At 35.1% G+C, this 16,488-nt stretch overlaps 1 protein-coding gene across 6 annotated transcripts in view; it reads right to left on the reverse strand.

Annotated features, from left to right (window-relative positions):
* Positions 1-3,029: 3,029 nt before the first annotated feature.
* Positions 3,030-16,488, reverse strand: part of LOC110452430 (rho GTPase-activating protein 7-like) — a 215,867-nt gene continuing 202,408 nt past the window's right edge. For all 6 annotated transcript variants that reach the window (XM_021500950.1, XM_021500951.1, XM_021500954.1 and 3 more), the window contains 10 exons: positions 12,996-13,260; positions 12,387-12,805; positions 10,431-10,556; positions 10,003-10,133; positions 9,532-9,729; positions 9,110-9,256; positions 8,550-8,713; positions 8,116-8,241; positions 7,730-7,906; positions 3,030-7,413 (listed from right to left, as the gene is read on the reverse strand). In XM_021500950.1, the coding sequence (XP_021356625.1) occupies positions 7,293-7,413; positions 7,730-7,906; positions 8,116-8,241; positions 8,550-8,713; positions 9,110-9,256; positions 9,532-9,729; positions 10,003-10,133; positions 10,431-10,556; positions 12,387-12,805; positions 12,996-13,260 (1,874 nt within the window). In that variant the 3' untranslated portion in view covers positions 3,030-7,292. The remainder of the gene's footprint in view (positions 7,414-7,729; positions 7,907-8,115; positions 8,242-8,549; positions 8,714-9,109; positions 9,257-9,531; positions 9,730-10,002; positions 10,134-10,430; positions 10,557-12,386; positions 12,806-12,995; positions 13,261-16,488) is intronic.

The following is a 16,488-nucleotide window of genomic DNA, read 5'->3' on the forward strand; positions in this document are numbered from 1 at the left end:
TAATAGTAGAAATATGACCAGCACGGAGACCTGGCTCTCCGGATGATTGATCAGGCAAATGGAAACTGAACAGGTCTTTCTTAATATTCCAGCCCAAAAAAAGGAAAATTTACAATTATCTTAATACCTACTGTATCCATCTCTCCCAATACTCTCTCTGAACCTTATTGAGTTATTGGTAATACTTGGACATGAAATTGTGCAAGTATGGTTAAAATATAAAGCACATTCTATCAAGAGTTCTTATAGAATATCAATTAAGCAAGAATATAATAATATATATATTATATATACATGCAATATAATGTGGCAGTCAAACCAACTGTACATTTTCGACTTGCATACAAAACTAACCTCATATATTTATTTTTAGGCCTAAACAAGGCTTTTATATTTTGCCTAACTTGCAAAGTCTGTACTTTAAACTCTCAAACTCTGCCAATAACACTGCACTTTAGACATGCCCATTTACTAATCTGTGATGATGCAAGCTTATTCATCTGTACACATGCAAAGTGATACCAAAGATGACAATAATCACATCCAATGCTTTGATCCCCATATTTCTGTATGCTGTGTCCTTCCTTGATTACATGCTTTTAATTACATACAGGGCAGAAATGTGTTGTAGCAGGGGCATGATCAATGTCCATTGCCTCTGACATGACAGGCAGATCTGTGTTTTTCATTTTGATTTTTCAAAGGCCTTAATTGAAAAAAATTCAGGCACTACAAACTTCACATAAAACAATATAAAGCTGTCAAGTACTTGCAAATAGTAGGGAGCTGTCAAATAAAATCATTTCTGTGTGTTTGCCAAATAATTACATGTGTATACAATTTGCTACATATAAAAGTCACAACCCTTTCTCCCTGTGATGGAAAGCTGCCCTTAGATTTGCCAAAAATATAGAGCCATAAATAGACTTGAAGCTTACAAGAGCAGAGCCTTGAACACTTAGCACATTTTGTAACAAGGAGACATTTTATTTCTACAACACCATCCCCACAGCACTCACAAGTGACCAACAGGTCTGGACTTGCTCCTAAATGAATGTGATTCTGGTCAAGGAATGGACACTTTACTATAAAAAGACTTCAACATTTCTTTCTTGTAGGATTGTTAGGCCTCTGGTCCCAGTTCCCTGGCAATAGATTTTATATTTGGGTGATTTTTTTTATACTCCAACAAATTGCACAATAAAGGTTCCATATTTGTCACAAGATAACTTATAAGAGCATGTACAATACACTAAGACTGAGGTCAATTTCAAGTTTGACTGAAACCTGCTTTTGTTTATTGAGTCATCACAATCATATTTAATGTCCTAGTCTAAGGGAGATAATTGATATATTTTTAAACCATAAAACTGTTTCCTTGATATTGAATGTGCCCAGTCTATTACACATAATTGACAAGAGTGTTATGTACAGGACAATATTTATAAGCAGTGCTTTATATTATTTATAACTAATTAAAATAGTTTTCATAGCTAACTAATATATTTTTAGAAAATTTATATATTTGTATTGTCCATATTAGGGTATGACTCGCTGTTTAGCATTTAGTTTTCAAAAAGATAAATAGAATGTTAACTAATGCTTTCATTTAAACATTACACAATCACGTACAGGTATCAAGTTGTCTTGGTTTCATAGCCGATTTTACTGCCCCATTTTCCTTGCAACAGCAAACCCACACTGTATGTGAGTCGCCCTTCACTTTCTGTGACAACACGGTGTACATTTGGCTGATAAAATACAGCCGATGCAGTTGATATGGAATGGTAGTAAACTTCCTGAAAGTGACCAGACTGAAAATACTCATTAGCCTTTCCGATTTTGTAATCAAACGGTCCCAGTTTCTCCTCGACCCACCCAGTGTGTAAAAACAATGGGTCCGGTATGTCCATCGTCTACATGTAACAAATTAATCTTCCTGATTTTGTTTTAAAATACAGGTATCAGTTTGGACACAGACTTAATTTAATTCCGTGGTTTGGACAAGTGGTAGCTTAATCGTAAATGCAGCAAAACATAATGCCGACAGCCATTTCTTGCTTCTGTCTTTTGACAAACCGCGCTTGGTAAAAAAATCACGTAAATCGGGGAGTTTCCATGTTATAAAATCATCTAAAGTTCGATTCTGATCATTAGGATCTGCTGTCTATAAAGTATATATAACGTTCAATACAAAATATAAGTGTAAATCATAATCTAAATCATGTCTCATGTGAGGCCCGTCAAACTGTCAAATTCTTTTACATTGGCGCGAGATTTTTTTCCCCTATGACCTCTGACCCGTGCCGCCATTTTGGATGGGTTGATACGTCTATATATGTCGAACCATAATTATAAAGTGTTGACATATTTTCTCAAACTGAGAAAGACACAATCAAATACAAAAACAGCATACAAGGTCTGTGTTGGAGTTCATAGATTATTACAAGGCCTTCAATTATCACCGGATGGTGTCTTTTTCGTATCATCTGTCTTTTCTGTACGGTTATTATCATTCTCTTAGAAGTGTGTTTAATGTCCATATGTCCATGTCGGCTATTTCTAGATCTGTGATTGTCTCCCTTTAGGTATGGTTCAGTTATGTTAATGGTGTAATATCCATGTCATTCTTGGTGTTCAAAATTCCTTTTTTTTCTTTTTTTTTCCCCCTTATCAACTTTATCTTCTTCAATATTTTCCTTGTGTGTTGCCAACACATGCTATATACATTTTGTTTCTTAGTAGAGAAGTTTTTTTGCAATATAATTATTGGGCACAGATTTCAATATCAGCTGTCTTCATTACTGTTTTGGTTTGCATTCAAAGTCAGTTTAAATCATTTTCATTTTTTTTTTACTGCTCTTCAGATTTCCAGACATTGACCGTGTAACCCACATTTGTATTTTTGTTCTTTCTTTTAAACTGTAACTGGCATCTCTGTCATATAAGTGCAATTGTTTTTCTTCTGTTTTCAAAATCAAACACACATTTTCTTGAACGATTAATGAACAAACTAATAACGCAAGAGGTATACTTTAGATCATATTTATTAAGTCAATATATAGTTGTTTAGTAAATGAATCAATGACGTTTGATGTCATTGTAATAATAGCATACAATATAACATGGTACAAGGAATTATGTAGAGCCGACACTGAGGTACACACCAAAATTACATCTGGCAACAATATATATATATATAGGTAATGAATGTAGATAATGTCAATATCAGTGACTATATATACTGGCAATAAAACACATAAACAGGGTGTACCGTATCAAACCTAGTTAGCGCCAATGTCCATACAGTCTGTTGTCTAGATATTGAACCCTACAATTCCCTCTTTGTAAAACAAATGTTACCGAGGAGGGTCAGAAAGAAAATTAACCCTTTTTGTTTATTGGGTCAAAGTTGTTTGAAAATTAACCCTTTTTTGTTTACGGGATCAAAGTTGTGTATAAACTTGATATCCAAATTTAACTGTTTCTAATAAATGTCCCCCTCCCTACCTTCCGACGGGCTAATTACAGGAAAGTGTGGTCAACACTGCCATAAAAAAACACTAATATGAATGTTTTGTTGCATGGGATATAAAATCCTGATAATATATTCTCGGAGTAGAATAAGTTGCTTCAGTTACATAAAGACAACCAAAGTTCGAGTGCTAAAAATTCGAAATTAGTTCTTAACATCTTATGTATGTGTGCATCTATGATTTTTGATTTCAAAGACAAAGTTTTCATGCAGAATAAAATGTATCCTTGTTCAGGGTTTGATTAAATTTTTTAATCATTAACTATATTATCATATTTGATATCAAGGAGGACGTTTTCTTGTAGTATTAATTGTATCTATGTTTGGCGGCAGATTGATTTTTTTTAATCTCTAACCATTATATCATAAAATGTAGGCATGTTAACTTGTTTTAACAGGTAGTGCTGATGCCAGGCTCCTGTCAGTAAACTCTATGAGAGTTTTGAGACAGTGAGAGGGTGGCCTGTTGTGGTGCAGAACAGATATTGGCACTAGCTACGTTTGACACAGTACAAGACTTTGGATTACACACTCGAGATTTTACATCTCTCTTTAGTTTGCACCTTTCGATATCAGTGCAACATGATAAAATGTCAGTTCACCTCAGGGTCTGTACAAGGAATATCACATGGTATACATTTACATCACTTCTTATACTTGTAATGGAAAAACAAGATTACATCATACATTGATAGGAACAGAAGATATTTTCTTTACCCGATTTTCTCTCTCTTCAAATTGCTATTCATAACTTGTTTTTTTTTTCGCCAAAAAGTTGCTGAAGAACACTTCCAAACATTTTTTAAAAAAAACAGCATTTAAACAGCAGATCCATTCATTTCTGTATTTTGAAACATCTGGTTTGTTTGATTTCCAGAAGAGTATTCCATCTCTAAATATCAACCGCCTAAAAATGACTGAAAAATATTTTACAGGCAGTTGCCTGTAAGAACAGCACAAGACAAACAAGAACTGGGACTAAGAATTTTGCACAACGCTCCAACACTATACGACAATACACAGATACACACACAAATTGTGACTAGCACCAAAGTTTAAAGGAAAAACAAATCTCCACAAAGTGGAAATCTGAGCTGCTGAACTGAAAATAATAAAAGTCTAACTAGTAATGCTAATTCCACCTCGTCACTCAAACCCAGCACTATATTGCCAGAGTTATGATTCTCTAACGTTGTCTGTATATATCCCTAACATGCATACCATTGAACCCTTAAAAAGTTGAATTCTCCATCAAAACTTATTTCTCGGTCCCCCAACAAGCACACAAAATACTTTATCTGTAAACAATGTTTTGAATATCTCGTTTAAGATTTAGTCATGATCCCAGCCCTTTCGACTGAATAAAATATAACTGTATGAATTATATTACTATCTCTGACCAAGACCATAATCTCTTTGGTCAGAGTTATCTACCTTTACCAGAGTGATCTCCCTTGCTCTCTAAAGGTTATCTATTATAATATCTTATAACAATGCATATGTGAATGTTTCCTCTCTGATTTTTAAACCGAATATTCAAGATAATTTTCTATTGGCAGTGAGCAAAACTGAAGTTGAATTAAACAACATCTTCTATTGCAAGTAACCATTTTCTGTGAAGAATAAGTTTAATGGCAAGTTAAGGGACTCTCTGATGAACTACGAACATGTTTCAACTCTAAACTATAATTCAATGCTTCTTCAAATATTCTGCCGATATCAGAAAGAGGACGTCCTCATCCAAATCAGTTTGTTCACATCAGACTGGGAACACTATCATCAAATATTTTCGCCGGTCAAGGGAACTCGTACCCCAAGCATTTGCCATTTCAATTTCAACCTGAGGTTTTTATTACACTGAAAATAAATTAATGGTGAAATGCTACAACATTCTACAAAATAAAAAAAGAAAAATGTAGCTTTTCTAGAGAAAAAATATCTCCATATCAGCAAAAGACATGGAACAAATATCACTATGCCCTTTGCAAACCGTTCATATATCTCAATTCTTTCCAATATCCGATCCCCTTGAGATCTGAGTATGTGTTACTATCACCCCTGAGAGAGCCAATGGAATTTCCTACTTGGATTGTACCAAACGAATCTTGTCGGGAGCGACAGGATGATAATGCAGATCATTTCAGCTATTACGTACGATCCTTAGAATGCTTTTCTGGTTACTAGTATGCTTCAAAGTCCAACTTCTTATCACATTAAATGCAAATTCTTCTGAGCTCCAATTTCACGCAATATATGATAGATAAAAAAGATCATGTTTTCAACAATTAATACACATTTCTTGAAAAAGTATATTCATGAAAAATGGAAAAAAGAGAAAGTGCCACATTACAATATTTAAATACGGGATCTCGCAAAAGGTTTTGTAGATCTTCTTTCCAGCAAATTTGATTGTACATTTAGATAACATACCAGACACACTGGCTCTAGAATTTAATGGAAATTTGATAAGACTTTATACAATTTTTTTGTTTTAAATAATCTGTCGTGTCACATAATACATATTTATGTCTTATCAATATTAGACATAAATGTTTAATTAAGATATCATGTTGCCAATTTTTGTTTTCTTTTAATGAAACATACACATTGTGTAAAATGCATGAAATTCCTCACAAATAAGAATGGGTCAAGCTTGCAGGGCTAATAACCAGCAAAATATCACTTACTTGACATTCACATTTAAAACTAGAAAAGTTCACTGTTGCTATTCTGGAGCAGTATTCAGGTGTTTTCTTTGGTCTGTAGCTAAACGTACAATCAAAACTACTGTATACTTTTGTAGATGAACAACAAGCATATATAAAAAAAAGCTTTTTAATATTCCAGGGATTACTTAACCTGTTTATATACACCTCAATCTTATTGAATCCTGCAGTGCCCACTTTATTACCTTAAAATTTAGTTTTTTGTTCCTTCCTTCATATTTTATCATTTGATTACAATCAAATGTAATTTTTAAAGAAAATAACATCATATCTTAAAAATGTCCGTTTATATTTAAAATTCTTGGTCAGCTTAAAGAATTTAGAATTCTGTGTTTAATATTTCTGAATAGATCACCTGTTAAATGTCAACAATAACATCCCCTTGTACAAACTTTTAACAACTTCAGATACCAGTTCATATCTGCCACACAATAACAGCACAGATAACTCTGTGATCTAATATCATAAATGCAATGACTTAAAATATCATTATATAACAAATGAGGATTATCAGATTTTCACCTGCTTCCTGACCTGTCCCCAGTCAGGTCATATGGTCAGTCTGTTACCATAGCAACCACAAAAAGTGATTGAACTAAAATAGTACACATTTATATTCAATTCTTGTGCAAGCACCTCCAAATGCCAACAAATTCATAGTGAACTTTCAATGTAGCTACAGAATTGATAACCTGCTTTGTTTCCTTCGAAAAGAACCTGTCTTTCCCCCTCTCTCTCTGTGACGACTCCAGATAAGCACTAAATTAAATCAATCTTGAGATTCATATATTTTCACTGGAGGTTTGTCATACCCAGCATCCTCTTGGTGGAGGTGGACTGTAGTTTGAAGCATCAGACAAAAGCTCTAAACCCCTCCACAGAAACGTGTCAAAGAATTCTCCAGAGAAATGATCACTCAAGCGTTGTTGGCATCACTGTGGTATAAAATTCACCATGGCGATTACTTCTTGTCCATCACCATTTTGTCAAATGCATCACAGGTCATGTGACTCGTTACCGTGGTAACCTTGCTACACTGTCGACTCGCGGTCCGGTCCTTCTAAGGTCTGTTTAAAAGAGTCTCTGATTCTCTCTAACATTCCACTGGTGATGTGACCAAACGACCTCTTGTACCACTCGGACGTTCGCCCTCTGTCAAAAAAAGAACACAGTTTTAGGCTAATATAGAGCACAGACAACCAAATCATAGTGAGTTTATGTTATTTAAGTAGAAGTGAAATCCTCCTGGTGTAGGATTTATCTTCACATAAAAGTTTATATACTGCATTTATGATTTTCACAAATTTTCAAATAAAATGAACTATTGAAGGAAAAGTCCTTTGTTACAACTATTTTGTCAAAATGAGGTTACTATTCTTTCACTTGCTATATAGATGATAGTGCCCCCACTTTTGATTACCCTTGGAATGACACTTTAACAGGAAGTAAGATTCTGTAGGCTATGTACCTGAGGTCAACCCTGGTGATGTGTGTTATTCGCGACTTGCCGGTGCTACATGGCTCAATCAGGAAGTGTGAAGCCAGCTCAACTGACCGTACGCCTCCAAGCAACTCTGCTTTCGGGTGCTCCACGGAAAAGGACACCATGCAGCATGCACCCTTTGGAAGGTCCGTTCTCCAAGACCTGTCATATCAAAATTATTTCTCATTAATTATCCTGTTTTGAACCATTTATGGGTATATATAATTCATAATGTCTTATTTTCCCTTATTTATTTGTTTCAATTAAAGTATATAACGAAATATTGAAATCCATTAATAATTAGTTAATATTTACTAAAAATCAAAACGGAAACAACATTTCTGTGAATTAACTAAGGGGGGATAACCCACCTGAGGACGACAAAGTCACGGCTGGGGTGTGGTGGCATGGAATTACGAGAGTACTGGAACACATCGGTCTGTTGGTCAAGTTTCTCTATACAGCGCCACTTCAGTAAATCTTCGTCCCACTGTTGTCTGAGGATACAAAAATAACACTCCAGTCAAAACTCAAATAGCCTTCCATTCCGCATTCTTTTCAATAAAAAAAATGGCAAATTATCAAAAATAGTACTTTTTTTCACTTTTTTTTTTTTTTTAAAACTCAGTAATTATACATTGATCTGCCTTCATATGATATCTCAATTGTTGCTTGACAAAGTATTTCTTCTTTAAACATGATCTGCAAAATTCTGTGCCATTCAAATTAGAAGAAAATTCTCTAAAATCCCAGAAGTAGTGGTTATGATGCTAGAGTAGCTCCCCTTTACAAGTGATCCATATACCTCTCATTCTTAAGCTTGTCCAAAACGACATCAGGTGGAGCATCCACCTCCACCTGGACCTTCCACAGGCGCAGTGGATGACCGTCCGCGACCTTCTTGTAGGACACATCTACGCTATGACTGCAGGACGAGGAAATCCAACCGCGGAACTTGTCATGAGATTCCTACACAGATGACATAAAGTGTTAGCAATATTCAGCGTTTAGCACAAGTTATAATATATCTGGTGTTGGATATCATATAGTATATCTGATAGGATAGACAGTTAAAGATTTTTTTTTTAGAATGAATTAAATATATGAAGGTGGAAATAATGAAGTGATAATAATATCTCCTCCCACCCCAACCCCCCACTGTAGGGGGCATTACCCATGTGAAAACTAGAACTGTAAACCACAGGCAATACCAATCTACCCTGCTGGACCATTGAAGTTTTAAAACTTTTTCATTGAATGCAACTTAAAATCATTACTGTCTCAGCAAATCATAGACCATGGTAGCCATTTTGAATCCTGATTCTATGATTTAATTCTACACAGGTATATGCTGTGAAAGGTTACCTTTTGTAGCCCCTGTATACACGTTTCTACGTCTGACTGGTACCCGGGGGTATCCTCCGTGGACCTCATCGTGTACTCCTCCATTGTCACAGGGTTACCCTGCTCGATGTAGGAGAACCGACACTTGCTCAGGGTACTTGTAGATAACTGTAAATCGAGGATGAATTTTAGGAACTTGATATAAATACCAGAATTGTAAGAACAGTTACAGAAGCAATCGAAATTACCAGCATTATTAATATTTTGCAAAAAATAAATCATATTGAAATGGATTGATGTTGAAAAGAAATTTTACCTACAAAAGTTTTACAGTTTTAACTGTGGAAACATTTTGTAAAACCTATGTTTTCTTCCAGTTAATGTATATACCCTTATTTTCTTTTTACTTTCACTTTGCAAGTATTTAATATGGTTCTACTTACTGTGAAGAGCTTTTTACACTCCACAATCATTGTGGTGAGACACTCGTGGGCAGCCTTCTGTTCCAACATCTCGCGAGCATCAGGTACACCTAGGTTCTTTCTGTGGCGGCGTGGACTGGGGCTCTGGCTCCCGATCTTATAGCCACCCATCATGAATAGCGAAGGTGCAAGGCATACTGCTAGGTTACTCGCTGTCATCTGTTCAGACAATCATTATAAATCTGTCAACTTTGACAAAACACCGTAGACAAATTTACATTAATAGATTACTATTTATCTTCCTACATCTTCTAATCCTATAAACATTAGTTATTTTTGATTATTTTTTTTTGTGCCATAATTTTTTTCCAATAATACTTCAACAAACTTTCCATCCAATACCTTTCACAATTTTGATTCTGTACAATATCATAAAACCATCTTCAAAGTTAATCTCATCTTTAGTTACCATGTAAAATTCCGAACTCGTACCTGGTGTTCTGATGCATGTTGGGAGATATCGGACAGGAAGAGGAGGAGAGACTCCAGCACCTCACGATTCTCGTCAGGAAGTAGGAGAACGGACGACTGCAAGGCCTCCACCCTCTGGTCAGCTGGTAGGTCTAAGGAAAGGGAAAATTAATATTTATTATATATCTTGCAGGACATTTTTATCATTTGTGGAAGAAGTTGTCACTTATAAGATACAAAGTAAAAACAGAATTAATATCTGTTGTCTGAATCAATTGAAAATATAGAATTAACTTTTTTCTGGAATAAAATACATTCACAAATGAAAAGTAACTCAGTATGTTAACAATTACTAGGTATATAAATGACATTTCTTTATATCTAGGTTTTCTCTATATACAACACGTATATATCCAAATATTAAACTCAGACGCCTGATGTTGACTTACAGATGAAGATGTTTATGAAGATCTCGGAAAGTTTGTTGGTGAGTAAACATTCTGGTAGGTCCCGGAAATACTGTTTCAGCAGATCGGCTACGTCGTAGTCTTGTACATCCTCAAAACTTACCATTTCTGTGGGGAATAACATTGATAGGATATCAATATGACACTTAAATCAACATATGTTCATATTGCATTTTTACACGAGTTTATGCTGGCAGGTTCTATTACTGATCTTGAGTGTCTTTTGTCCCATAACAACTTTATACACATCTACCACTACAACTTTATACACATCTAGCACTACAACTTTATACACATCTACCACTACAACTTTATGCACATCTACCACTACAACTTTACACACATCTAGCACTACAACTTTACACACATCTAGCACTACAACTGTATACACATCTACCACTACAACTTTACACACATCTAGCACTACAACTTTACACACATCTACCACTACAACTTTATACACATCTACCACTACAACTTTATACACATCTAAACAGGTTTTTATTTAACATTCATGTCAACAGATACAATATATTAGTGTTTCTACCCTAAATTGTATTATTTAAAGCACGTCCGTAAATTAGTGGCAATTTGGCATGATACTTGTATGTTGTTCCTCAAATTTACAGTTAAACAAAAGAGTTGCTTCCCTTTGAGCGGTCCTAGTAACTCTAAAACACCAATACCATTTTTGTCAAACTGAGCAACCCACATCTGGTTCAAAGGTATCTATAAATAGTCCTTACCTATCTACCTAACCATCTTGAAATATATACTTATTAACAAAGCTTGTAGCTTTCATTGCACTGATGTCTTTTTTTTTTTGGTCATATGTAAATTTATTAAATGAAGGTCTCCCATATCAGATCTAAGATGTAATCTAAACTCTCTGGTACTGCCCTAAAAAAATCCTCATGGTTTATTGTAAGCTTGTATGATTATCTTTTACTTCATCTTTATACCTGAAATCGACGAAAGGACCCCATGAACTTTTTGAATCTGACATTTATTTGTTTACACACTTATATTCTCGTTTTTTATAACTTCGCAAATTTTCCTACAGCTATATAGTGGTACGTGGGCAATATCTTGTGTATGTATGCAAACATCACGACACATATATTTTTATATCATTTTATACAAAAAGCAGACAAATTCATAGCTACTTTAATGACAAAATCAAATTTATCATAAATATTTATTTCCTATAATAAAATGAAATGCAGAATTGATTTAAATAAAAGGGAAACATTTTGTACTTGATACGAATTCATAGCTATTTTAAGTACAGGACTGGTATATAAATGTACATGTGGGCTGTACTGTATTGTGACAGTAATCACTGGTATCCTTATACTGGTCACAGATGTGTATAACAGCTTGAAGGAAGGTCCACACCCATTATATATAATAACATCACACATTTACCTATGTATAAATCCTTATTGATTGGTCGGGCTATAAACGTGGAAAAAATCGATATATCCAGGAGAAAAGAGAATTCATAGAGGTCGTCCACTCTGGAATCGCTATTTGACAGCAAGTGCCCGTTAAAAATAACTACTGAAATAACTGCTAAGACCCAAGCAATATCACACTCAGCATGAATTTATTGGATGTGATAAAAGGTTAAATGAACTGCGTCAAATGCAAGGAGCAGAATTATCTTGGGTTTACAAAAATCTGGTTCTGAATATCTATACATGAAAACTGATAACTGAGGTGATTTCATAGGCAACAAAAAAACAAGCAACACATTCTACGCAACATTTATCAAGAATTATAGAAAATCTTGCATATATCATATTTCTCCAAACAACAAAATATTTTTGTAAGTCAAGCTTGATATTCGGATTCTACTCTGTTTAGTATTTGCTTTTAATGTCTTTTTTTCATTTTTCATGTCAAATTTTTATTTTGCAAAAACTTCAATCTCACCTGGATTAGCCTCCAGTTCATTCTTCAGCTTCTGTATACGTGACCTGACACCAGGTTTACGGAAGATGCCAACAGCGTCAGGAGAAGTTTTGCGGAGGTAGCGCATGGCATGGAGTATACACTGGGGGAGTGGCTGCCCTGTTCTCTGTAGAGTCACCAACATGGGCACTCCAAACACCACCTTGTCCTTGTAGTCGGGCACTTTGTGCCTCTTCATGAAGCGAGGGACCGTCCAGTTCCAGCCAGGTCGGTTCGGGGAGTATTTTTCTATGAGTGCTGTGAGCTTGATAAGTGAAAGTTTTTGTAGGACCATCAATTGACATATAGACAGACACGTTAGCTGAATGTTCTCATTTCCATAGCTCGGGCGATGCGACTTTTGGAAACTGTGCCAGCGTATCCGGTAGCGTCTTCGGTCACTGTGAAGCAAAAATGGAAGTTTTGAATGAAACTTTTCGTTTAAGATATCCATATATATGACAATATATGGTAAAATGGAAAATTAACACAATTCAAAAGCTCAGGATTGAGAAAAGAGGAAGTCATGCTGACCGCCTTATATTTTTTGAAGTGATGGTGAACTATATATTGGGATGTTATGGGTGTTACCTTGGCGTGCGTGTGAGGGAAGAGCCGACCCCGGAATCTCGCCTCTCCCTGTAGATGACTTGTTCCGTGGAATCATCGTGGGACAGCTCCTCGCATGGAATGTCATGGTCACTGCTCTCGGGCGAGGACGCTGTACAACTGGCGACGTCATTGTCTTGGTCAAAGTCGCTGGAATTTATGCCACTGTTGACCTGCAGGCTATCCTCAAGGTCAAGGCCATTCAGATTTAAACTATTTTGAAGTGAAGGAGGGAGTTCTACATCAGCTGTAAAAATAAATAGGTCACAAGGTTACCAAGGTGATGAGGTTCATCATGGGTTGATTTGGTCATCAAGGATATTTATATATATATGATATTTGTGACGTTACCATGGGTACATGTTTAAATGTACATGTCACATGACAAAATCACATAAACAATAATAATATCAGACAATAGAACTGTTCAGTATTCTCAAAAGTCTTGGGTCATCGAAGTGCAAACTGATTGCATGATAATAAAACATCACGTCTTTTCCACACTGAAGGACATTTTTCAACACTTTCTTGAACTGTTACCCCTGCATGTGCTGATCTACAGGTTAAATTGGTGCTTAAACAAATCAGTCAAGATTGAACCGTAGTAACACCGGACAAGGTTACACGTTACTCCCTAAAATAGCCCCGACAGGACCTTAACTGTGAGTAGATGTTTTACCACATGTAACTTGATAACCATGGACGACTGGACTTGGGGACAACGCCCTGTAACACGGTGTATGTCCAGAATGATAAGAGGCCAGGACATTTAGATGGGACGGGTCACATATCCTGTACATGACTATTAGAGCTATTAGGTCCTATTATCATGTTAACCTTGTGACCATGATTTCTCCCTTGCTGTGATGTTTTCCCCAAAATTACATGTACAGGAAAGGCAATGCTTATCAAGATAGTCAATTATTTACATTAATTTTACGATAAAGTTTGAAAATAATATTTCTGAATTTATTTTTTCTAAGGATCCTGCTTCGTGAAATTGTAGGAAAAAAATGAAAACAAACATTCATCTGTCAAAGCTTCAGAAACATTCCATAAGTGTAAATAGAGATACAATGACAATGTTAAGTAGGAACCCTGAGTATGTACTGTTATACGTTCATTAACTGACATAACAATTTTATGAGTATGAACACATACATGTACACTCAGAAGTAAAGGGGTTGTCATGACCAGGAATTTTACAGGGTATACACTTATATTTATATATAAACAGAGTCATGAGCAACTATCAACTCGGCTGATCATTTCCGATAACACTGATACTAGAACAAGTGGCCACTTTCCTCTTCAGGCGTCAGACAAAACCCCTTATATATGTCTTTTCAGAGAAGCCTGCTAAATACAATGAGAAATAAGAGATGGTTCAAGTGTGTTTTGAGAGCCCTCCATACGCTTATGCGACAGACAGTCGATGATATCATGACGGTATACGTATTACATTCCTCACTATCTATTTTCGTCCCCAATAAAAAGAATTTGCGTTCAAACGTCTTATATGGTATCTGAATGTATAGTATGAAGATTTCTTAATTCTGAACAAACACAGTAATCTCTGTGAAGGAATTTGATCAAATATTGAACTTGTGATATATACCAAAAAAGATTCTTGAGTACAGTACTGGTATCTAAAAAATGCAATAAAATTCATAATGATAATGCCGTTTTGAAAGTCACCGGGGTCACTGATGAGGATTTACACCTGGTTTTATTGCCCTCCTTATCTACAGTACAAAGTGGGCCACACTTTTATGTGTGTCTTATCTAGCAAAACAATATGTAATCAAAGTTATGTTGAAGGATTCAAGATAAATGCCATCAACATTGCTTGAAAATAGGTCAACTTAAAACCTGTCAAATAAGCAACAAGTACAGCAAAAATAGTTTAATAGAAAAAAATCAAAAAAAAAATCAGGTAAATGTTGTGACAAAAGTCGTTAAATCACCTGGAAAAACCATTTTTGTTAGAAATGTTGAAGCAATTTTTTCATGTATATATATATATATGATAGCACCGAACAAGTAGATCATACATGTAATTGTATAGTACAACAGTGAAGTACAGCTAGCGTGACATACAAAATACACTAGACCAAACAAATCCACGCACTATACAACAGCTCTATAGTGATCGACGACCGATATTGACTTTCCTAAACACCTCAGCTCATGCAAAATACAGATTAAAATTCACCTGAATGGTTCACACCAGGTTTATACCCTGAATGGCTTTTTTTTTTTAAAAGTGTCTCGCCTGTGAATGGCTGATAAATCAATCATCAGCTTAAAGCATACACTCGCACATAATCAGTCAGGATTTTCTCGGCAGTGTCAATTTGTTTTGGTAAAAATATCAATCTGTCTTATATACTACAACCGTGTTGAAATTATTTCCTCAAATTTTATTTTGTGAAATAAACAAAACAGAAGGTAAATGATTGTATGGAAATCCATCTGAACTGAGAAAATGTTGGGAATTAATAGTTCTTAGAGTAAAGGGAGATAACTCTGGTCAATATGAATGTTCATGAATAACAATTTTGGTGTGAAATGGCTGGACTTAATTATGATAAATCAAGGCTTGTGTATTGATAAAAAAACTTAATAAAAACAGTTATAATAATGACTTAATGTGTTAATATATGTAAAGAATTATACTGCATGTCTTGATCTTAATTAAAATGACCAGAAGTCGATCAAATACATTGGATGTTGCCGACAAATGAGGCGTTCCACATGGACTACTTTTACGTATCATTGCAGCAAAAAAACAACACCAACAATTATTTGGGGTATCATGTCAATCCATAAATGAAGCCTAGAGATATAAGGGAAGGTCATGGCATGCCTTTTATAGGAGACACTATAGGATATACATTTCTCCATCTCAAACGAAATTGTTAAATTTGAAAATAAAAACATGTACCATATTGGCCTCATCAAATGTCCAGGAGGTTGAATTTTAAAAAACAAATGAAATAGCAGCTGGTTGATCATTGAAAAAATAAATCTGCAATAAATATAATCATTCATGCAAATGCTACCTCTTTTTTAACGTCAACTTGATCTGGGTCGTATTTTAACTCCCCATATAGAAGTTACAGGTGCAATAATAAGCTGTTGAGTAACTGAATAAAAATCACATTGAGGATTGAAAGAAGGGGGACAATAATATTCTGAAATATGCTGACTAGAACAGTAATGGCAGCCTTGGAAGAGAACTGGGATGTTCCGTTATAAGAATTTGTAGCGTAAAAAAACCCATTATGGTACTATATACATTATAAATTAGTAGATCATAACCAATGTATGATGAGACACTGATTATAATGACTTAATAAAGATAAAATATGCCAGGAAAATGCGATGGGGGGGATTAAAAGAATTTTTTATTTTTCCGAAAATGGTTTGTTTTTATTGACATTTTTTAGTCAAGTCGGGGATAATTATTAGA

The sequence above is a fragment of the Mizuhopecten yessoensis genome, unplaced genomic scaffold, assembly GCF_002113885.1.
Source record: "Mizuhopecten yessoensis strain PY_sf001 unplaced genomic scaffold, ASM211388v2 scaffold6683, whole genome shotgun sequence".
Classification (NCBI taxonomy): domain Eukaryota; kingdom Metazoa; phylum Mollusca; class Bivalvia; order Pectinida; family Pectinidae; genus Mizuhopecten; species Mizuhopecten yessoensis.